A 25,922-nucleotide genomic window follows, 5' to 3' on the forward strand; every position below is an offset into this window, starting at 1 on the left:
GGCTACCCGCGAGCAGATCATACTGATCAACCTCAGGGATTCGATTACTTATGTAAATGAGGCAGCGTTGATGTCCGTTTGCTTACTTCCCGGATTTCTACGGCAGCGTTGTCTGCGCGTCGTTCCTTGTGGCTCCAGTCTTGGAGAGCAGATGCGGATTCCAAGAGGGGACTGGAATGTCTTCCGTACAGTGGACAGGTACTGTTTGGGCTGGCTCTGCCTTCAGCTCCGTCCGCCTCTGGGTCAGGGACGTCGTCCTTTCGGTCCTGTCGGCCTCAGGGTAAGTCAAGGGCCCAATCTTTTCCAAGGTCATCGTGAAACAAGAAGCCCTCTAAGCCTAGGAAGCAGGCTTGGAGCACCAGATGTCCGACTACCAAGCCTGACGACAAGCCTACAGCCTGACTGGGCGGGTCTCCTCTTGGGGGACCCCAAGGTGGGAGGCCGACTTCTTCAGTTCGCCCAGTGTTGGTGTCAGACCACCTCGGACACTTTGGTAAGGGAAGTGGTCTCTCACGGGGATGCCCTCTCCTTTCGGAGAAGGCCTCCCCATCATTTTTTCCACGGACCTTCATTCAAATCCAGAGAAGGCTCTGGAAATTCACAAGATTGTACGATCCATTCTCCAGGAGGGGGTTATTGTACCGGTCCCACTACCCCAGAGGGGGATTGGTTATTACTCCAATCTTATCCTGGTGTAAAAACCGAACGGATCGTACAGGCCTATCCTCAACTTGAAGTCCCTAAACAAATATCTGAGGGTGCCTCGGTCAGGATGGAGACCCTGCGTTCCATTATCTTGGCTATGGAACCTGGGGACTTTGTGGTGTCTCTGGACATCTAAGATGTCTACCTTCATGTTTCATAGCGGTCTCTCATCAGCACTTTCCACCTCCTACCTTACCTGGACGATCTGCTATTTCTGGCAGGGTCTCTAGAGGTACTTCACCAGCACCTGCAACTAACTATAGCAGTGTTGCAGAAACACGGATGGCTTATAGATTGGAAGAAGTCGTCTCTCATGCCGTCTCAGAGGTTGCTTCATCTTGGAGCTCTGCTGGACACTCAGCAACAGCAGATCTTTCTGACGGAGGAAAAGATCTCAGTGTTGCTGGCAAAGTTCGCACTAGTCTGCGGGATCGCAGAATCTCTATCCATTCTGCAATGAGGTTACTGGGGTGCATGGTGTTGATGTTTGACATGGTGGAATATGCCCAGTTTCAATCGACCTCTACAGAAACTGATCCTGTCCAACTGAGACGGGATACCTCTTCGGCTGAAGGTTCAGACGCTGGTGCTGTCTCCGGATGTACGTCTCATTGACCTGGTGGCTTCAGAAGTCTCATCTCCTCATGGGACGCCCCTTCTGGATATCTGATTGGATCCTCCTGACGACGGATGCCTACCTCAGGGGGTGGGGTGCAGTGTCGGGTCCACACATGTTTAAGGGCCGGTGGACCTCGGCTGAGTCTGCTCTTCCGATTTCTTCCAATCAACATCTTAGAACTTCGGGCAGTTTTTTGTGCCTTACAACAGCGAGACTGTTTCTACAGGGTCATCCTGTACAGATTCAGACAACGCCACAACAGTGGCTTACATAAATCATCAAGGAGGAACTCGATGTCAGGCACCTCTAAGAGAGGTGTCTCGCATTCTGACTTGGGCGGAAGGCAATCTACCGGCCATCTCGGCAGTGTTTATTCTAGGAGTGCTCAACTGGGAAGCGGACTTCCTCAGCCGTCACGACGTACATCCAGGGGAATGGTCTCTTCACCAGGAAGCATTTCAGCTCCTAGTGGACAGGTGGGGCCTTCCGGAAATAGACCTCATGGCATCCAGACACAACCGCAAGCTGCAGGTGTACGGCTCCCGAACAATAGACGCAGAAGCTCTCCTTGTAGACTCTCTGGCAGTACGATGGACCTTCCAGTTCGCATACCGGTTTCCTTCGTTCTCCCTGCTCCCTTGCGTGTTGTTACAGTTCAAACAGGACAGGGGCATGATTCTACTGGTGGCTCCGGCATGGCCCAGACGTCACTGGTACTCAGGTCTACGGAGTCTTTCCAGAGAAACTCCGTGGCTACTCCCTCAGCGTCCGGACCTGTTGTCTCAGGGTCCATGTCTTTACCCAGATCTGGGTCGGCTGTCTTTGACGGCGTGGCTCTTGAGACATCCCTCTTGAGGTCGAAGGATTTTTCAAGCTCGGTGGTTGATACCATGCTCAGGGCTAGGAAGCCGGCTTCGGCCAGGATTTACTACAGGGTCTGGCACGCCTATTTTGTGTGGTGCCGACCTAAGAAATATGATTCTTTGGTGTTTCTAGAGTCCTCGCCTTTCTTCAGGCAGGCTTGGATAAGGAAATACAAGTTGGAAGCTGCTCAATCACTTCAGTAATATCACTCAGGTGCATGTAAGGGAGGGGTTAGTCTATACAAGAAACAACAAAAAGTGTTCCCCCAGCACTCAGAATGAAATCAGCAATAAGATTTGAAAAACTACATGGTGGTAGATAATTCAGAGATCTCAGTTGCATATATTTGCAAAGATATGGCTAAGCCTCCGGGCCGCGTCACGGCGTCTCTGATACCGGAGGTCCCTATCACTTGGTCAGAATCTGCTCATTCTACGAGGTCCGTCAGTCCCTTGTGGGCAGCTCGGCGTGGCGCCTCGGCTGTTCAGCTGTGTAAGGCGGTCATGTGGTCTACGGTTCACACCTTTGTGAGGTATTATGCTTTCGATACCTTTGCCTCTCAGGATGCTTCCTTCGGGCGGCAGATTCTCCTTTCTGCACAGGAGCATCCCTGCCATTGAAAGGTACTGCTTTGGGACATCCCCAAGGTAAATGCCCTGTGGCATTTACCTTGAAGTAGACCCTGAAGGACCCTGAAGTAGAAAACAAGAGATATGGTAAAAACTTACCTGTTTCTACGAGGTCCTTAGGGTCCACAGGGCGCCCGACTTGACACCCTGTGCTTCAGAATGGTCTTGATTTGGTCGCCTGTTTTCTGTCTCTTTTCTGTGAGTATGGAATTCTTGTGTGTGCCGGACTCTCTCCTTTCTATTTTCTCCACCTCCGGCTTGGTAATGTAACTGAAGGTGCTTTGGCCAGGGGGCGGAGTATAGGAGGGGAGCCTGCTGCATCCTGGGAAGCTCAAGAAGTTCACTGTGTGGTGCCCGGTCTGGTTGCCCAACCTACCTATACCCCAAGGTAAATGCCCTGTGGACCCTAAGGACCTCGTAGAAACAAAAAAAAACAAGAGATATGGTAAGAACTTACCATTGTTATCTCTATTTTTGTAAAGATGTCTAGAATTGGTACTTTTTCAAACTTAATTTTATTATTTAATTTTTATGCTTTATCATTTATGAAATTTCAATATCCTACAGATTGTAACAGCCCATTTCTGTTTTTTATTTTGCCGATTTATTGCTTTTGGCATTGCTCTCACTTACAGTATGTGTTGGCATTATTTATGTTTTTTTACAATGGGAAAGTTCAGCTCTTCACACTAGTTTTCAGAGATGTGAGAAGGGCCACCTTGCAACAAGAAATAAAGAAAGGGGAAAAAAAAAAAAAATCTTCCATCAATTAGTCTGGGCTGGGAAAAAATATGACAATTGGGTCTGGCCCCATTTAAAACGGCAGTCACTTTCCTGGCATTGTACTGTGGTTGCTGGCAAGGCCACCCAGTGATCTAAATAAACTTCAACTCCCAACAGCCTTTACCGCCGGCCGCTGAACACACAACACTCTGTCGGGAGGTGAAGCTAGCAAGCACTGCAGAGAATAGAGCTGTGTGAGATTTGCTTTTCAAATTTTAATGTAAAGTGTGAGATGCCAGGAGAGGGGAAAGAGAGATCTGAACTGGAGCGGAGGCAGGTTGCAGTGGGAGTTGGAAAAGAGAGAGTCTATGTGGAGAACAGTTGTAATCTAAACTTCCATGAAGCCATTCAGTATCTTGCATTCTTATGTTGAGATATACTGTATATAAATCACATACATACATACCTACCTGCGGGAATGCAACCCTCCTGGCATTCAGGTCTTGTCCAGAGCATTCACCAAGATCTGCCAAGTGGCCCCCCAGCTGAAATACAGTATATGTACAGCTTTGTTATTGCCCTCAAACTTTTTCAGCACAAGGATCTAGTCAAATAGTAGTATATAAACCTCATCCGCCTTATGACCAAAAGTATTTGGACTATGCACACAAAAAGAAATTGCTGATGCACTATGCGATCATTACTGTTCAAATTTAAATGTATTTTGTATATAAATATAATTTCAGAGGTAGTTGGCATATCAGTGGCCAATGATACTGGCCTGCCCACCAGCGTCCAGGTCACCTCGTCACAGTCACTTTTTATATCACTTTTTATGTTTGTTTATTATTCATGTATTATTTCACATACTCTTTACCTTTGTTACTATTTTAACACTCATTAGCTATATTAATTCCTACTTATCTATACATCCTAAATGTCGCTATTTAGCGTTATAAGTCGCACAAGAAATAATTGCTTTCCAGACTGATTGTGGTTCCAAAGCACAAAAAGATATTATTCACCAAAAAGCAGATAGTTACACGCTGTGATCTAAATACAATTAGCGCGAAAGATTATACATAAACAAGGTACAGTCAATACATTACGCAGGTGCTCTGGATCCAGATTTCCGGCATCAAAGTTGAAGCCTCCGTCAACAGAAAGATTATGATGACTCCCTACTGAATATAGAGCGCCTGAATGTATACCCTTACATAGAGTAGGCAATACAATAGAAACAAGTTGGCATAATCCTATTGGTTCTTCTTCTTGGTTCTTCTGTAATAAGTCAGTTGGTACAATTTTAGTTCAGCCCTCCAATGGCTCTTTGTGTGTGTTTTAACTAATCAATAGACACTACATACAAAGTACATTCTAACACATAATTCTCTATAATCCATAACTTGCAGACGCATGTTGCATTCTCCTTGCCGATGGAACCAGAGATCTGCAAATAAAATGTGGTTTAGAATAGCACCAAACACGATGTGGCTACTACATACTAAACCTTAGATATCAATTACATGCGTTTTATAACATTATACAATAACGAATAAACCTTCTAATAGCCTTTATACTAAGGAACCTTTTAGGAAATTGTGTAAGTGTAAGAGAATATTGCGTAAAGTTGCTAATATGCGTGGTACGTTTATGTGTAGAGTGCTTATGATAAACAGCGCAACTGTGCGTAATGTGCGGTGTCTATGCATGTAAGTCTATGTGTGTGTGTTATGCAATTCAGTGTATTTATGATGGATTAATATATAATATTTTATCCCTTTCTAACATGAAATAGTTTATCTCTAAATAGTGAAATCGATGGAGGTAATGGGTTAATCCACATCTGGAGAATACTTTTACGGGCCACTGCAGAGATTATCATCAACAATTTCTTACTTTCAGATGGAGCTTGAACATTAGATGGTAAAATGCCCAGTATTGCCCATTCCGCCGATGGGGGTAAATAATTAACCAGGCAAGAAGAGGCATATCTATTAATTGATGCCCAAAATTGTTGTATTAATGGACATTCCCACATACAGTGAACAAAATTTGCCTCCTCAGCCCCACATTTAGGGCAATTGCTATTGTCAGATGCTCCCATCACAAACCTGCGATGAGGGGAAATATATCCATTGTGGTAAATATTATAAAACATCTCCCTATAAATACTTGCTGAGAGTATAGATTGAGAATAGGAGAGTGAATTCAATATTTTAGCCATAGATAAATGAGGAAATACTTTTGACCAAGAAGAAAGACCTGTGGTTATTTTTTCATGGTCCATTGGAGGATGAAGAATCTTATAATGTAGGGATATCGTCCCTCCTCCCCCCATAGGACGGGCTAATAAAAGGTCTAGCGAATTAGACCAGTCTAAAGGTGAGAACACCCTAATTACCGAATTTACATAATGTTGAGCTTGATGGACCGCCCAGGAATGAGATTGGGGTAAATTATATTTAATGGAAACCTCAGCCATCCGCAACAACTTGCAAGTCTCAGTATCAACCAGCGCACAAACCCATTGGATCCCCTCTCGTTCCCAAGATACAAAAGGCACCGCAGCAGCACCATCTTGAAATTCGGGATTAAGTAATAACGGGAGAAATAAAGAATAATGACTATTGAGATTTCTCTGTTTTCGTGTAAACTGCCATACTCGCCAAGCTGAAATTAAAAGGGGATTACAAATAACCTCATCTGGTAATTCCTCTTTATGAAGATGTAGGAGCGCTATTAAATGGCATCGAGGAGTAAAGGATTGGTCTAACGCCGAATCCGTATAATGATCTGTTTTATGTAGCCAATCTCTGATATATCTCCAAATCCCAGCATGGCTATAGAGTTTAAGGTTGGGTAAGTTTACTCCACCATTATTTCTGGATTGTTGAAGTTTCAGTAGTCCTATGCGGGGGCGACTGGACTTCCATATAAATGTTCTGAAACTGTTATATATTAACTTCTCATCTGTCACAGTCAATAAAATAGGTAACATTTGTAGAGGAAATAATAATTTAGGGAAAGAAATCATCTTCAGCAGATGAATTCTACCAAGGTAGGATAATAAGAGATGTTTCCATCTAGATAATTCTCCAATCACTTTATCAATTAGGGGTCTCATATTAAGGTCATATAAATCTTCAATATATCTAGGTAATTCAATTCCTAAGTATTTTAGGGATCTTTTAGCCCAAATAATAGGGTAAGAGTCTCCCCAAACCGGTTTCACTTTGCGGCCCAAATATAATGCCTCTGATTTATCAGGGTTAATTTTAAAACCTGATATTTTAGTGGAAAGTGCCATTTTGTCTAAAATTTTAGGTAAGGTGATCTCTGGATTTGATATATATAAGAGTAAATCATCTGCAAATGCCTGGAGCTTCAGTTCTTGGGTACCTATCTTAATTCCTTGAAACTCAGTCCAAGATTGTAATAATCGCAATAGCGGATCTAAAGCTATATTAAAGAGTAACGGCGACATTGGGCAGCCTTGTCTGGTACCTCTGGTAATAATTATCGGGGAACCACTCACTCCATTAACAATAAGAGTAGTTGTTGGAGACTCATATAAAAATCCAACAAAATTGGAAAATGGGAGTCCAAAATCCCTTTTCTCAAATATTTTAAACAGATGAGTCCAGGAGACAGAGTCGAACGCTTTCTCCGCGTCCAAACTTAAAAGCATGGCCGGGGGGGAATCTCCTACCTCAGAATGCGATATAATAGCCGCCAAAGCTCTTCTAATTCCCTTAACAGAAAATCTACCTCGAGTAAATCCGAGTTGGTGATTAGTGAGAATTTGAGGTAAAAGAAGCTGAAGGCGGTTTGCCATTATTTTCGTCAAAATTTTAAAATCTTGATTGAGAAGTGTTATTGGTCTATAGGAGGTGACCAGTTCTGGATCACGGGAGGGTTTAGGTAAAACAATAGTATGTGCCTTATTAAAATTCGGGTATTGGATATGGCCAGATAATATCTTTTGGAAAAGTTGTGTCAGAAATGGAGTTAGTTGTGGGCGTAACATTTTATAATATTCTCCTGAGAACCCATCTGGGCCAGGTGTTTTGTTATTTTTAAGATTAGTGATAACTGTTGAAACCTCTTCCTCAGTTATTTCTTGGGTTAGTTCTTCTCTTTGAGAAGAAGAGAGCACAGGTAGCCTTGCTTCCTCTAGTAAATCATCGTGTAGTTCAGGGAATTCAGGAATAGCTGTATATAGCTGTTCATAATATTTTTGGAATATAGATACTATCTCAGAAGTATCAAAGGTTCTAATTTGAGTAAAGGGATCACGTATCGCCTTTATAGAATGTTTGGGGTGTTGTAGTTTAGCCATATTTGCCAAAAGACGGCCTAATCTATTTCCCCATCTATAAAATTTATTCTTAGTATATTCATGCTGGGCTCGCGCGCTAGCCAACAAGAAACTCTCCAGCAACTGACAGTGGTGATTATAAAGTGTGAAATTAGCCTCTGATGGGTCTGTCACATAACTCTCATATGCCTCATTCATTGCCTTATGTAAATTATCGTATTTTGTACGATTTTCCCATTTTTTCCCAGCCATATAGGCCATTATATGGCCTCTCACCCTTATTCTGGGAAACTTCTAAAGCAGTGCTGAGTCTTCCCAATGTTCTAGGTTATCATCTACAAATTCGTTCCACTTAGTTGTGAGAAATTGTTTGAAATCATCTGATTGTATCAAAAAAGACGGAAATTTCCAAAATTTAAAAGACCTTCCTGGGGATCTAGTTTTGATATCCAAAGAAATAGGGGCATGATCCGATATCATAATACTATGGATATCAGGAGATACTGTTGAAGGGACCAGATGATCTGCCACCATTAAATAATCGATCCTAGAAAAGGATCCATGTACTCGAGAATGAAAAGAATAAGTTTTATCTGTAGAATTAAACAGTCTCCATACATCACATAGTCCATGAATCGAAGTTAATAATCCAATTCCCCCAGTGCACATAGGTATAGAAGGTGAAGAAGAAATTCCAGATCTATCTAACGACTCATTTGCCACACTATTAAAATCTCCTCCCACCACCAGGGCCGGGGTAGGTCTCCTCATAAGTAAATTAGATATCTTACGAAAAAACTCCATGTTAGGGGTGTTCGGAGCATAGATATTAAGTAAGGTGTAAGGATCTCCCCTTATCGTAACATCTAAGAGCAAATATCTACCCTCAGGGTCCTCTTCTGAGCTCAAAATAGAGTAAATGTTTATTAAACAAAATAGCAACTCCTCTTTTTTTAGAGATATAGGAAGAAGATATACAGTCTCCAATCCAAGATCCCCGCAAGGTCCCCTTTTCAGAATTTACCCAGTGTGCCTCTTGTAAAAAGATAACATCTGAATTTAGGCGTTTAAGATGTGCCGCTACCCGTCTCCTTTTAATAGGACAGTTTAAACCTCGAACATTCCACGAAACTATTCGTACATTGTCTCGAATCTGAGAAAGAGGTTCAGATTGTTCCTCGTTTAAATTCGTCATTTAATTTCAAAAAGAGTTTTAATAATAAGAAACATAATTAGTATCTCGCTCCCCTCCCATCCCAGCCAGTGGGAAGGGCAGCAATTTTCAAAAAGAAAAAAGAAATCCAGAGGACCCAACAGACCACGCCCAGCAATCACATATAACAGAAAAAGAGATATAAGAAGTATATGTTTTTTCAATTCTATAAGTGTGAAATTTTTAATCATATGCTCCGAAAAACTTCCTTTTCCAACATTTTCCACCAAAAACAATGAACGAGAAGTATGTATCAAATAACATACCTCAAAATTTTCAAAAGTGAACATTAATATATAAAATACAAAAACAGGAGAGAGTATAGCCCAAAAATTCTGCCATCTTCTTTCCTGACATATCAACCAATAATAGAAAAATAAAAAAACAAACATACAGTATATAATGCTTGGTCCCTCTATATCAAAGTGCAATTTACATCTTTATAATATATCAAGTAACATGCTCAACGGCGGAAGCAGTGAAAATAGACATTGAGTGGACATAGTTTTGAGCTTGTTTAGGATCATCAAATATATGAGTAGTGCCTTCATTTGTGATTTTTAATTTTGCAGGAAATAGCACCTTTCATTACTATTAGGGTGTGCAGTCTAGAGCCACTCCCCAAAAGTATTTGGACACAAGAACATTACACCCATATGAGCTTGTTGAATATCTCATGGGCATTAGTTTGGAGTTGGTTTCCCCTTTGTGCTGCATGCACTCTTCTAGGAAGGCTTTCCATTAGATTGTACAACATGACTGCAGGGATTCTTATTCATTCAGCCAAAAGAGCTGTATGGTTGGCACTGCTGCTGATCAATAAGGCCGGGCTCATAGTCCACGTTCTAATTCATCCTAAATGTGTAGGATGGGGTTGAGTTCAGGCTCAGCACTGGCCAATCAACTTCTTTCACATGAAACTTGGCTAACCATTTTTTTAATGACGTTGTTTTGTGCACATTGGCATTGTCATACTTTCCCCAAATTGTTGCCACAAAGTTGGAAGCACACCATTCAGTAGAATGTGATTCGTATACATTAGCATTACAATTTTCTATCACTGAAGCTTAGGGGCCCAGGCCAAAAATTGATGAACATCCTGGAGATAGTATTCCCTCCATCTGTTTTTACGGTTGGCAATATACATTGGAAAAGGTCATAGGCGAAACTAGACATTTGGTAATGGGTGATCCTAGTTCCAACCCCCAGGATCTTTAAATACATCTTGAGAGTTCTAGAGGTGGCTTGACCAACTACAGTAGTGTGGCCTTTCCCACTTGGAAAGAGACATCGCTGCAATACGGCAATGCTGAGGAGGGTGTTCATCTGCATCCATGGCTGGCCTAGGTCCCCCCCAACAGTAAACTCACAATTAACATTATGCCAAATAGTAGTGCCCACAGTTCATATTATGCCAAAGAGCACTGCCCCTTTCATATTATACTAGACAGTAGTGCCCACAGTACATACATTATGTCAAACAATAGTGCTCACAGTTCAAATAACACATATAGTAATAAATATGCTCAGACAACGAGACTTGCTTGGTACCCAGAGCAGGAAAGCATACCAGTTTTTCCTATCAAACCTGTTAGCAATAGCATATACAGGAATACATTCGGGATGCTGGGGTTCAGGATCCCGCCATTCAGAATCCCGAAGCTGGCATCCCGAAAGGGTTAGAATACCGACACTTTGTTGGTCCGGTACTCTAACCCATCTCCCTAACCCTAACTCCCCCTTCCCCCCCGATGCCTGACCCTAACCTCCCCCCTAGTACCAAATCCAACCTCCCCCTCCCCGCACCCTAAACCTAACCCTTCCCCCTTATTGCTTAAATCTAACCCTCCCCCCTAACCACAGTACTTACCTTTGGGATCCCAGCGGTTGGAATGCTGGCGCCGGTGTTCTGTCTAGTGTCAGTATTCCGGTGTCTGTATTCTGTCCCCTGGAATCTCAGCGGTCAGGATATTGACTGCATCCCCATCTACATGTACCAATATTAGCCTCTGCATAGCACACCCAGTTGACCATAAGGCTCTATCCTATATCAAGCCTTTTATGTATGATCTAGAGATTTTTTTTTATGTATAACTAATGTCACATACAGCCTTATCAAAATGCTGGCAAATTACATGGAGCCATACATTTATTATGATTAAGTAGTTCTAAAAAGATATCTGTTGGTCAAAGTAAAATCTGATACATTGCATGCATTATACATCAGAGCTTCCAAGTATGGCCACAAACACTCCGCCTGATGGGGCTGGCCTCCTCCTGGGGGATCCTAAGGTGGGAGGCCGACTTCTTCAATTTTACAACTCTTGGCGTCAAACAACAACAGATGCCAGGATCCAAGAAGTTGTCTTTCAGGGGTTTCCCCCCTAACCTTCCTGAGGCATCCTCCCCTATTCTGCATCTCAAACCCTCTACAAATTTATATGAGTGCCCAAGTTCTGGAAACTCTACGATCAATTGTCCTCTCATTTTTAGCCTGGGGATTTCATGGTTTCTCTGGACATTCAGGATGCATACCTTACTCCAACCCACCAACGGTTCCTACAGTTTGTTGTTCTGCAACAACACTACCAGTTGTGGGCTCTACCCTTTGTTCTGTCAAACAGCCCCTCGGGTCTTTACCAAAATAATGGCAGTTATGGCTGCCCACCTCAGGCGCCAGGGAGTCAGAATCCTGCCATACCTAGACTACATCTTAATCTTGGCACACTCACTGGATGTGTTACAACGCCATCTCCAGCTGACCGTGGTCTGCATGCAGACACCCTGCTCGCTCATCAATTGGAAAAAGTCCTCCCTATCGCCGACACAGCGGATGTACATCTGGGGGCACTCCTGGACACTCGAATACAGAGGATCTTTCTGCCAGCGGACAAGGTTTTGACACCACGCAACTTGCTCCACAATCGGAGGGTATCCATTCACTCTGCAAAGCAGGTTCTGGGGTCCATGGTATCCACCTTCAATATAGTGGAATACACCCAGCTCCACTCCAGGCCCCTTCAACAATTGATTCTCTCCCAGTGGAAAGGACAGTATCATCTGATCCGGTCCCAGACGATTCTCCTCTCTCCCATTTCTTAATTTCTTATCTGGCAGCACTGCACAAATCACCAGGCTATTGGCGCATTGGCCATTTTCCTGGCATTTTGCACATGCTCAGTAGAGAAATTGCCAGGAAATTGGCTGCCACGCCATTTACATGCCACTACATGCAATGTGTAATCAACAGTGTTTCAATGCACTTGTAAAGTTGCAGATAGTTTGCAGACTGTCCATGCTTGCTCACAGCGTGGCTGTGAGATCCTGAAGTCGGAGAGACCTGACTCACTGAAGAGAGGATCCAAAGCTCATCTGTCATCCACCCTGGCAGCTTCAGGCTGATAGTCTTAAATTGTTAACCAACCCCCCTGCCTCTTCCACCCCCCCCCTATATGCTGCTGTAGCAGCTCACATGTCTGCCATGCTAAAACGGGCGCAAATACCAGGTCAGCGCTGCTCAATATGATGAGCAGCGTTCCTGCTGTCATAGTCTTTATCTCTCCTCTACTCAATGGGTGGTCCGGTGCACACCCGGACCACCCCGTAGTGTCGCCAATGAACTGGAGATCAAACCCAGATTTGAATGGTTGTTGAGCACTCCAGATAACACATTTCCAGTGCTTTAGATGTTTAGCACTGTGCTATGAGGCTTGTTTGTTGCTGCCGAGGTCAAACTATACATGATTTAGCACTCTGCGCTATCGTCTAACGCCACAGCATGGCACGACTAGAAGGGCTGTTTAACGTGCAAGGAGGCTAGATGTTTGAGGACACATCTGTAGCACTGAGTGCTCCTCATTTAACACATCAAGCTCCCTGTACTACCCACTGTTTACCTCTAGTGTGTAAAAGTGACTGCTATGCTTGAAGAATTATATGCACTCTCATATGGTTATTTTCTCTTTGATGAATGGTATGTGTTCTTTAATTCCGTCCACTGATCTGCTTTTTATTTTTCTAGTGACATTATGATTTCCCGAGGACAACGCCCAAAAGCTGTCAGCGTACTTGCTAAGGAGATAGGATTGCTGGCAGATGAAATTGAAATGTATGGCCGTACCAAAGCCAAAGTGCTTCTGCCTGTTCTGGAGAGGTTAAAAGAGCATCCAAATGGGAAATATGTCTTAGTTGCCGGGTAAGACTGCACTACTGGGTCAATTATTTGTTGATTTTATGTATCTTTTCTCTCATTTAAAGTTATGCATTTGTTGTGTTTTATAAGACTTCTATGTTATGCTGGGCATACACTATACAATTATCTGGATTCTGCTTACCATGTAACTAGCACCTTCTAGAAGATAATAGCTAGAATCTGATTGGTTGGTATGGGCAACAGCTCCACTTCTAAAAACTCTCACTTTAGTAAATATACCCCTAAGAAAGAAGGCTTCTGGAATTATTAGACTAATCTCTTTTCTTTAGTGTTAAAACGTGTATTACATAGTTGTATCACTAGCGTATGGATGTTGAATGCTGGTGTACCATTGCAGAAAATTAGGGGTATGTTTACACTAGTTCCTGAAACTTTACATCTGTTCTTTCCCTATAACAAGACATAATAAGATATTTACCAGATGTGAAAATTGGTCTAGTAATGCAGGGGTTGCATTTTCCAGTGGGTATGCAGTCGGGAAGCCGGCGGACCTAGGACCTCATTCAGAGCCGGACGCTATTTGCGCTCGCTCGTTCAGAAAAAAGGGGTGGCTATTCAAATGAACCGTTCGCTCTATGCGGTCTGTTTACGCCTCTAGGCCTGAACGAGCGAACAAAACTTGCGGTAGTTTTTTGATAAAATACGCCCCCTGGCCGCTCGCATCCTTCATCATGTCTGCTATTTATTAGATTAATCGAGTACATCGACCAGGGTATGAACTGCTCGCTATTCTTGGGTTGGTTTTTGCTACCACAATTTTGCGAGCAGTTCTGGCTATAAAATAACCCAGTGACGTGGTCAATGACGCTGCTGTTTTAATTATGCACACCCATAAAACGCCCTTTTTGACCTTTAAGCACGCCTGCGTTTGGATCTCCACTCCCCGTTTTCAAGCACCTTCCCCCGTTACCACCCACATACGCCTACTCCTGTCACTCAAATTATGAGGCATTCGCTATTTTGCGAGCACATGAATTTCGACCGCACTGACTGGTTCGCGCATGCAAATCTAGACGCCTGTCATTTTACCGGCGCCGGGAGACCGGTGCCCGGCGTCACGATCAAAGAGATGCAGGACGCGAACAGCCGCGGGGGGGAGGATTAGGTTTAGGGCTCCCGGGGGTGACTTAGGGCTAGGCACCCCCCCCCCCCGGGAGGTTAGGGTTAGGCTAGGGGGAAGGGGGGGTTAGGTTTAGGCACTGGGGGGAAGTTGGGGTTAAGCACCCCTAAGGGAGGGTTAGGGTTAGGGGAGGGAGTTAGGTTAGTCTATACTTACCTTAGGGACGATCGGGATTTTTACCCATGTCGGGCAGCCGCTGTTGGGATTCCGGCGGTAAATCATACCGATTTTTCCCTCCAGTCACCATTAATAAATGCACCCAGCATGTATCGTACTAACAAATTATTTGTTCCTGACATTTTAACTTTTTTAGGAGACAGAATTCATATTTGACTGTGACTGACTGTACTTGTCTGTAAAACTGCACATAGGGAAATGATTCTGGGTTGAAAGCAAAATTAACATAAATTACTCCTAAAATAAGTATTAGCAAAAATGTGTATATCCGCACATTTACCATGTTGTACACATCTCTCGTAGGACTCCACATCTAATTTGCGACGTCTTCTTCATCCTTAATGTGCGCTTACGACTGCCTCTTGCAGGTGTGAATTATACACCTCACAAGAGTATAATTGCAAGTCTGCATGCGCCTCATTTGCGCTGGCACGGTCTCACTGAATTGTCCCTATGTAAGAATGTAAACCAAACCTACACATCTGTGGCAGTCTCATCATGAGTTATGTATAACTCCGAATATGGGCAAATATATACATTTATTCTGCACACGTTTCTGTAGAGTAACTTATGCCCAATTTACTTCTAGCCCTGTTTTAGGTGCTTATGTAATAGGTTGCTATCTGCAACCGCTGCGGGAACTCCTGTGAGTCTTATAATACTTTTAAAGTGGCAATAATTTTAAGGGCAAAACAAAATTGGTTGATTGTCGCTTTAAAAATATGCTCATGGTAATCACTGCACGTGGTGGACTTACAAAGTACTGATGTCAATAAAATCTCGTTTATCTATTTGCTGTCCGTGTACAATCACTTATCTACATAGTGTATTTGTTAATCGGGAATATCTGTGTTGATATCCTCGTTATAATACATGATGTTTAACACTGTGGGGGGAATTCATTTTGTTGTGAGTTTGGTCCCGCGTCACGAATTCACACCAAATTCGTATTGCGGATTACATTTGCAATTCAATTCCAGACTTGCATTTCTTTTTCAGAGTAAATTTGTCTGTTTTTGTTTGCACCACCCTGAGCAGGTGAAAAGGTAGGGAAAATCTTTATTTTATGGTAAATATTTTGGGACTTGCTTCAAAACTTCTTGGGCATCCCCTCCCTAATGACTAATTTTGGAAGTTTTTTAATTCTCTTAATTAGGATAATAATTTCATTTTGCGGTAAAAAAAAAGAAAAGATAAATGGCATCAAATTACCACAAAATAAGCTTTGTAGCTAAATAATGCACCACAAATTTAATGAATGTATTTATTAACGAAAAATTGCTTTTTATAATTTTTTTTTTACGTCTCCTACTATTACTCGAAAAGCTATTTTTTTTTTTCTACTTTTTGCATATTCTGTTTAATTCCTTTGTAATTAAACTAAATTTTACAGCTTTTTACATTTATTTAACTTTCTTTTTTTTTTTTAAATGCGCAAATTAGCCATTTGAAATTTTCTAAAAGTATGCAGGTTTCCTTATGCCCATTACCAGTCTTCTGTATGATTTTGCTAATGAAGTTGTCACTTTTTTGGGGTCAATGAAGATCTCCCCACTTTTCATACTACTTTCCCTGTACGCTTTTTGGACAAAATTCACATACACTCACTGCGAGTTGTGCAAATTGGAATTTCTAATTGAATTGTGCGTATCTCAGGTGTGCGCATGAAGGAGAAGTGTATGAGTAAACTCGGACCTAATTGAATTCCCCCCTGTAAGGTAAAAATAAACCTGAATTAGAAAGTAAAAAGGAGAATAATAAAGCAAGTGATATGAGAAGATCCATAAAGTGGAACAAGTGAAGAGATTGAAAGCATTGATTATGTGTAAAGCGAAAATATAAAGGATATCCATAACTTCATTGCATATAGAATAATCCATCCCCCACATATTGAATATTGAGGAATAACGGGTGGTTTAGATTTTAAAGTTCCCACATTCTCTCTTCTAAGCACCTCTACAGTCTACAAGCTTTGTTTCCATGCTGCCACTGACCTATGGAATACCATAACTTATCAGATTCTTTAAATCTTTAAACACTACCTGAAAGGCCACATCTCTACTAGAGCTTGTCCTACTCCCACCTGTATACTCACAGCGGTACACCCAGTGGCCTTTCTAGGGTGGGGCACTTTCCCTGGACGCCATGGAGGGCCCAGCAGACGGGGCGCTGCCGGCCAGGGCTGTAAAGGTGCCGGCCCTAGGAACAACTGTCCGTTCCCAGTGGTTGCAGATGGTGGCAGCTAGCGCTGTGTGCAGGTGTCTTTTCCCAGCACCAGGCAAGAAGCAGCAGCGGGTGAAACTTTGCACCGGCTCGTGCTGATTAAAACTTACAGCCCGGCAGCCTTGATTTGGCATGCGGCAGCCATTTGAATTTGGTGCCGCCGCGAGCCAGTTGCGTCTCGCAGGCTAGCAACCAATCAGGAGTGACCGCTGCGAGCCACTCTCAGCATCTGACGTCAGATGCCGTTGAGCGGTGGAAGGAATTCCCCGGCAGATGGACAAAGATGCGGACCTTCCGTGATGAGCTCCAGCGGCCGCAGAATAGGCCAGAAGACAGCACGGTCAAGCAAGAAGATACCCGGCTGGAGAAGAGGTGGCAGAAGAAAAAAGTTGAGGACTGGTGGAGAATGCTGTTTTGGTGGGAAGTAATGGTGCTAACGAAGCTTTGCACTGCAGCCTCTCCCAGAGTACAGGTAGGTGTCCTTATCAACCCCTCCCGAGACCATCAGGTTGTCAGGCACTATGCCCGTGGGGGTAGGCGGGCATTATGGCCGTGCTCCTATGTGACACTGGTCACTAGGGCCAGGTCACATAAATTGGCATAGCTACAAGGACCACTACTCTATTGCATATTGTATGCTAGCTGGGATATCCGGCGTTGCCCAGGTTGAAGACTGCGCCCTGACGTACACCTGCAGCCTTTATTTGTTTACATTGTTCTCGCCTATAACCCCATTCCATTGACCCTGAAAAGGACCCCACTATTTGCTAACATGTTTGCAAACAGTGGCATAACTACCGTGGATGCAATTGGTACAGCTGCTATGGTACCCGAATGGTTTCTGTGGCCCGCCGCTCCCCCTGCAACCAGTCACGCACACCAGGTGAGTCGCTCCAGTTAGGGCCGTCGAGGGTGTCAAAGATGTTGATTTGGTGCCGGCCCTACAGCTGGCGCACTGGCAGGTAGTCATGTGGAGACACCACCGCCGGTTGAGAGGCAGTCAGAGCTCGCTGACCGGCAGCCAATCAGCAGTGGCAGTTTCTGATTGGCTGCTGGTCCGTGAGCTCCAATTGGCTCACAACAGGCGCCAGATTCAAATTGCACTGGCGCTGTCTGTACATGTCTGCTGCTGGTGCACCAGTTGTACTTAGCTGGTTTCCCAGCCCCAAATCCACACCTGCTGGCGTCTAATGGCACACGGGGAGGTGAGTTGCTGGGGGGGCATAATGTGTAAGGGGCACTACTATTGTGTGGAATAATGTGTTATATGGGGTACTGCTATGTGTCATAATCTGTAAGGGGCATTACTGTGTAGTGTATGGGGCATTACTGTGTGGCATAATGTATAAGAGGCACTCTTACTACATGGCGTAATGTGTAATAGGGGTTACTACTGTGTGACATAACCTGAATTGGCTCTGTGTGGCATAACATGAATGGGCTCTGTGTGGGGGCAAATGTATGTGGTATTTTTTTCTTTACCTCTGGGCGGACCCTTTTACGATCTTGCTATGTGCCCACAAAGTTCTAGTTATGTCCTTGCATGCAAACACAGAGGCTCTGGATTTAATATGAACTTGCATGAGTAATCAAGTTTGCTCAGACTGAGGTTAAAAGGATACTTTTGTAGCTTTCTCACAGGTTATTGGCAGATTACCAGTTTACACTGGACCTAGCCCTGGAACCTGTGTAATTTAAGAGTGTCCCCATTTTTGGGGATTGTGTGACAGTGTGTGGCCCTGACAGTGATGCAGGTAGAAGAATCAATGGACATTGAAGCTTAGTGTAGTGAGGGGAGAGTTATAGTGAGTAGGGGGTAAGACAGGCTCCCAGCACTCAGACCCATCTCCATGTGTGCCTCCCCAGCCATTGACTTCACCGCACGTCACTGGCTGATATAATTTATATTTACATATTGGCCGGCAGGGATTGGTTTCTCAGAGTTATACATAAACAGCACATTATAGCTCAGTCATCCATTTTAGACTGCAAATAGACTGCAGTCTGTTTAACTAAATCCCTGCTACATTGTATAATACAGGGAAATGTACCTACTGCATTCTGCAGATAGCATAAGGCTTAATAGCCTATCTGAATCATGCTCCATTTCAGTAAGCCTTCTTATATTACAGGGTTTCTTAAGCTAGTGCTAATAACTATAATGAATATCCATATAAAAGAGAGGTGCTCCAAGGGTGAAAGCATGGTCTTTGGTCAGCACAAGAATTAGCTTTAATTCTCACATACAGTCTGTTTGCTTCCGATTTCACCTAAACTGTGTGTTTGTATATTTTCCCTCTGCTTGTAAGCGTTTCCCTGAATCTCACGGTAGAAAGCTGTACTTATAGTCTTGAACTCAAAGGGCTAGTGCACAAGTTTAACAGCGTCAGCGTGTGACAGTCACAGGTTCAATTCCTATGCTAGATGTTTTAATGCTTCATTGCACTAGTGTTTATGCAGGGCCGCAACTAGGGGGGGCTAGAGGTGCACGTCCACCGGGTGCCGGATTGCAGGGGGTGAAAAAAGCTGACTCGAGGTGGCTTGGGGGCTGCTGACTCAGAAAATGGCCATCCAAAAATGGCCGCCGCCAAAGAGGAGACAAATGCTAGAGGTCCTTACTGGCCCTTTAGTGTCTGTCTCCTCCTTGGCGGCAGCCATTTTTGGATGGCCGTTTTCAGCAAATTCCATGCGGACTAGCAGTCCGCATGGACTCTGTTGAAAACGGCCATCCAAAAATGGCCACCGCCTAGGAGGAGACAGATGCTAGAGGTCCTACTGGACCTCTAGTATCTGTTAGGGCAGCGCAATGCACACAGCATTCCCGGCACCGGGAACGCTGGCACTGCCGGGAGTAGATGCTGAAAGCTGCATCTTCTCCCGTGAAACCCCCTGGCAATGAGCATAAACCCCACATGGCAAGAAGCATAAACCTCATGGCAACGAGCGTAACTCCATGGCAATGAACATGTAACAAAAACTTGTCTAAAACGTAACTTTTAATAAATACTTGCAAAAATATAAATATAATACTTAATGGACTCACTAATACAAACATAGAACATATATATATTGTACAAAACACAAACAAGTTCCCGCAGCCTACTTAAATTTATTGCTGCGGTAATCGTCATAATAGAGACAATTTAGCTATATTTGTCCTCTATATTCAAATAAAAAGGACTCTGTTATGTGTATATACCTGTCAATTAGCAGAATACCTAGTTCCATATATGTATATATGTCTCATTATTCAAGGCATATATAATTTGCTTATTTATTCAAGGTATATATGAGCAAAAAAGTGAAATATTATATATCCAATACTCCAAATATTGAGCTTGTGATCATCCTATAATTAGGGCAGAAATATTAAACATTATACATTCTCTGTCTCAATATCACATATGTAATTAGGGATAGGTTATTTTGCTGCATTATAACACAACTCGATTTGTTCACGCATGTAGTTCAAGTCTAGACCTAATTAGGTAATCAAAATCATGGTACATCCTCCACCAACTCTATTAGAAAATTCCATACACAAAAAAACTTTTATATATACAAAAAAATCACCAATCACATATAAGCACCTTCTTTCTTGAAGTGCCTCTATTGAAGGCTATTATGTATCTTGTATAATACACACATTTCACAAATTTGCAGATATATACATTGTATCAAATAGGAGGTTCATCTGCCAGAAGTGAAACAATTATTGGTAGAACTTAAACACATAAATACCCTCTGTTGTTAATATTATGCAAACGTGTGTATAATTAAACATAATGAGCTAAAAAGAAAGTATCAATGTGTAACAAGTTACTCTGCCCTATTGGAGGAACACCTCTCACCCCTTATTGGTTTACCATTTGGTATTGGACAGAACAGAGGGAAAGCAAGACCCCCTGGGTACAGAGTAGGAATATAGTGGAGAAAAATAGAAAGCCGGTTTCTACTTTCCCTGCAGACTCCGGCAACCCCCTGTTGTGAAGACACAGTGCAGGTCGGATATGCCGGTGAAAGCGTGATGAGAGAGCGCCGGCTGAGGTACCTTATCAAAGAGGTTACAGTATGGGGAGTGTGCGGGAACAATATCCCTTGTAACAGCCTGCAAGCCGTCCGACTGCCAGTCAATTGTGCACCATGTGGAGTCCGGGGAAGCGGCTCGTTCTAATCTGCTTTCCGATTGCCGGTCAATATTGCGCCATGTGGGGGTCAGGAAAGCGGCTCGTTCTGATGACGCTATACTTCATCTGAGGCTGAGTCATCAGGTGGAGAAGAAACATATAGGAACCTATATACTCATTCAACAGCTGCTATAAATTTTCCTGAACTGGAACAGATTACTTTTTTAGGATTGGGCCATGGAAAAAGAGGTTGCCCCCCACGAGGAAGACGAGGAGGTGGAAGAAGGGAAAATTATGAATCCACAAGATGTGATACACCACTCCCATCAAGATACATGACAAGAAGAAACGAGAACTTCTAAAGAAAAATGACAAACTTAAAATTATCAATCTCTCAGAACACATTTTAACATAAGAACAAATAGAGGTACTCAATCATGGCCTAACATTTTCACCAACTAAAAATTTGGCCCGATTTAATTGGGAGAAAAATCTGAGGTTATTTGGTCGGAAACTATTACTAACCAAATTTCATGCCCAAAGGCAAAGAATAGGAGAACATTATCTCACATCACAAGAAGATCACCCTAAATATCTTACAGTAGAAGATCAGGAGATAAGAATACTGGAAGAATTGTCCTCGGGAATAGAAAATGAACAGCAACACAGCTGGACAATATGTAAGAGAAAATTAATTTTATACCGCAAGATCACATATGTCCGGAAGTGGGAATATTTATGAACTTGGTCAGAAAAGAATTGGTTCAGCTACATAAAAAGAGGAAAATACCAAAATATAAAGATAACCTCTTGAAAAAGGAAAGAAAAGCTTTGAATGAAATCAGAAAATGGGATGATGTAGTCATCAAGCCCTCTGATAAAGGGGGCAACATAGTCATTTGGCCTAAAACTATGTATACCAAAGAAGCGTTTAAACAACTTGATAACCAGGAGTGTTATCTAAAAACAATTTTCAATCCATTGCAAAATTGTAAAATCATGTATGATGGAATCATTAATAGAGCACTGAAGAATGGGGTCATCACAAAACATGAATTTAGTACCTTAAGAATGATAACCCCAGGATTCCTATGTTCTATTTACTCCCAAAGGTGCATAAAAATATGGAAACACCCCCCCCCCTGGGAGAACTATTGTATCGGGTATAGGGGGGTTATCAGAAAAGGCTAGTACATTTGTGGATATACATTTAAGGAAACATGTGACGAGTCTGCCTTCCTATACGAGAGACACAACAGATGTACTCACACAAGTTCATGATATTAAATTGGAAAAATATTACCTGCTGGCAAGTTTGGACATTGAGTCTTTATATACCAGCATTGACCATCAAAAGGGTATCCAAGCCATTGAAAACTATCTAAAAATGGAAGGAATGGATGATTTTGGAGAATTTTTGCTGGAATTATTACACTTCATTTTGAATAAAAACATCTTTACATCTTTATGATATGTTTTATACGCAGGTAAAGGGGTACAGCCATGGGAGCAGCCTGTGCCCCAACCTACGCCAACCTATATTTAGGTTGGTGGGAAAAGGAAATCGTTTTCCATGAGAAAAACGAAAATTTTACAAAGAACATAATAATATGGATGAGATACATCGATGATGTCCTAATAATATGGGAAGGCGAAAAGGAACCCCTAATTGAATTCATCACACTCCTTAATAAGAACGACTTGAATCTCAAATTGGCGTATAACATCAACGATTCCGAAATTACATACTTGGACCTAAAACTTTATAGGGATAAGAATGATATGCTGTCTACTTCATTGTACAGAAAGGAAACCACAACCAATAGTGTACTTCACTGTACAAGTTCTCATTTTCCATCTATACTTTTAAACATTCCCAGAGAAGAATTTTTACGTCTGAGACATAATTGCTCAGACGATGATGTATATAGAAGAGTGATGAATTAACAATAAGACTTAAAGAAAGAGGATACAGCATGAGATGCATTAAAAAAGCAAGATCCTCATTATTACAAACGAAAAGAGATTCTTTAATATTTCAGGAGAGTAACAAGAAGAAAATAAGACAACAAGAGATACCAACGGAAGTAAGATTTGTGGGTGATTTTTGCCTTGAATGGCGAGAAATTCATAATATTGTGAACAAGTTCTGGCCTATCCTCCTCTCAGACCCCGATCTAAACAATAAACTGGCCCAAGAGTAGCAATGAGTTGGAGAAGATGCCATAATCTTAGGGATAAATTAGTCCAAAGTCATTACATTAAAGCACTTCCTAAAACAAGATCATAGGAACATATCCATGTAGATCATGCAAGGCATGCGAATACATTACTAACCAATTAGAAGTAACGGATAAGTTTGGTGAAGTCATTAAAATCAAGGACTTCATAAACTGTAGAATATCTAATGTTATATATTGTATAAGATGTTCATGTGATTATAAATATATAGGCATGACAACCCGAATGTTAAAATTAAGAATCCTTGAACATCTGAGTAACATCAGGAATGCTGAAATGGATATGAAGAGGAATAAACAACTTACCTCAGTGGCGAGACACTTCGCACAAGCTCATTTAAATGATACAAAAAATCTACAAATCTTTGGAATTGAAAAACTCTGGGCATAAGAGGAGGTGACACCACAAGAGAACTGTTGAATCGAGAAAGTAAATGGATCTTTCAAATGGGAACTTTGAGCCCAAATGGACCAAATGAATCTATCAATTTTGGGATATTCCTACCGACATGATTATGATTATGTATAAATTAATGTACCGCCCTGGTAAATTGTACTACTATATCTGTAACTATTAATGTACACTAGATTAATGAATTAACTTCTGAACATAAAATGGAATAATATTTTGTATTTTTGAATTTGCTTACTTTCGGAGTTTGAGGACCTGGACATTTCCCTTTCTCTTTTTCTTTTTTTTTCTTATAGGACAATATAGGGACCAAGTCCATGCATAAAAGATTTGGTTCCTGATTTTAATTTAATCTTTATCTTTTTTTTATTATTATTTTTTACTTTGGATATATATAATTATAATTATCTTGGTATACCAATTAATTATTATTTTTGTTCTTTGTTTTTTTGTACATGGATTACTCAATTATGAATAGGTACGTGAATGTTTTAAGTGGGATCTGGTCCTGCAGGATGAATATTACATTAATTATTCTTGATACCGATATGTTATTCTGAGTGTTTGATGAATTGTTTGGATTCTTTATCCTATTAATGAAATTGAATCATGCGACTTATAATTTCCAATAAGTGTCTTTTATCTATATTTATGTCCATCAGAAGGATCTTAAGATGTAGTAATCATTATTATATAAATTTTATTTTTATCCTTTTAATTAATTTTTGGTCCAAATATAAGGATTTTATTATACTCCTTATCTTCACTCTTTTGATACACCGTTAGTTTCACATATATAAGAGGGATAAATAATATGATATTGTATAATTCACTTTATTAATAACTCATCTTTGTTTATTTTTTGTACACATTATTTTTTGTATATTTTTTGTACACTTTATTAGTCACCTTTTTCCCCCCACTTTCTTTTCCCCCTTTATTAAATTGGTCACAATATGTATCACTTATTGTCCTATACTATAAGATGGGACTCTTCAAGGGATAATTTCCCTGTAATCTTTCACTTAGACACCTTGTAGATATTATTGATTTGGTTTTGGATATATTGGGGAGATTAATACTTTTTAAATTATATATAGTTGTACATAGAATCATTATGAATATAACTAAATCAGAGCTGGCTGAGATTTATAAAATCGGCAATGTTATTAATTAAGAATAAGCACGCCCACTTCTGTTTAAAGGCAAGCTTGTCAAGGAGAGCAGGCAGGCTCTGATGTGAACAAGCTTCATAGTGAAACGCGCATCATCAGAACGAGCCGCTTTTGTGACCCCCGCATGACGCAATATTGACCGGCAATCGGACGGCTCGCAGATTAGACCCAGCCGCTTCCCCGACTCCACATGGTGCACAATTGATTGGCAGTCAGATGGCTTGCAGGCTGTTACAAGGGATAAGGACCAATATTGTTTGTAGGCGCTATTATGATCACTCAAGATGTGTTTAATAAAAAAAAAAAAATATATAAAAAATTGTGGTTTAAAAATATATATAAAAATTATATTAATTACAAATAAATATATTATTCACACTCCAAAAATGCTGCCATATACCAGAGTTGTCTCTCTGGGAGAATATATACATATACAAAAGATGAAGCGATAAAGGCGCATGTGTGATATCTATATATTATATATAAGAGTCGTGTGGATGTCTTCATAAATACACAATTTATTATACACAATAAACACTAAAAATTATATATAAACAAAGATTTTCTACATTTAGTGGATTTACTTAAAACAGAGATGAGGCACTGGTTAGACAGTGTCAATCTACACAAATATTTCGATAGTAATATGATACCAAGGGGTTTAAGATTACAGAAACAATCAGTCTTTGAGAAAGATCCAATCATGCTGGAGGAATGGCACAGAACACTGGATGATTGTTCATTTAAATTAATGAAGATTTTAGTTAAATATAGATCTGATAAAGTGAATGAAATAGAAAAGGAGATAGATATTCTTAAAAATAAATTAGAATCCCATAAAGATCGTGAGGGGTATGAAGAAAAGGATAGTATGATCAATAGGAAAGTAGAGGATTATGAAAAAAAGTTAGTAGAAACAAAAAGAAAGAAATTTATGAGACAAGGAGGATTATAGGAGGGGGGTTATCAGATCATATAATAAAACGAAAAGATCCCAATCCTATCAGAGAACTTTGTATGTGTATAGTCCGGACAAAAGTCCTAAAACTAAACGGCTACATGGAATGGGGGATTATATACAAAAAAAACCCGACCCAGAAAAAAGAAGGATTCTAGATAAGGATCAGTTGGTTACAAACCCATCCAAAAGGATTATAGCTG

At 41.4% G+C, this 25,922-nt stretch overlaps 1 protein-coding gene across 2 annotated transcripts in view; it reads left to right on the top strand.

The window, feature by feature from the left end:
• MTHFD1L (methylenetetrahydrofolate dehydrogenase (NADP+ dependent) 1 like) overlaps positions 1 to 25,922 on the top strand; it is a 202,970-nt gene that overhangs the window by 62,678 nt on the left and 114,370 nt on the right. For both annotated transcript variants that reach the window (XM_088474356.1, XM_088474357.1), the window contains exon 11: positions 13,096 to 13,269. In XM_088474356.1, coding sequence (XP_088330482.1) covers positions 13,096 to 13,269 — 174 coding nt within the window. The remainder of the gene's footprint in view (positions 1 to 13,095; positions 13,270 to 25,922) is intronic.

Source organism: Taudactylus pleione, unplaced genomic scaffold, assembly GCF_031769625.1.
Source record: "Taudactylus pleione unplaced genomic scaffold, aTauple2 ptg000154l, whole genome shotgun sequence".
Lineage (NCBI taxonomy): Eukaryota > Metazoa > Chordata > Amphibia > Anura > Myobatrachidae > Taudactylus > Taudactylus pleione.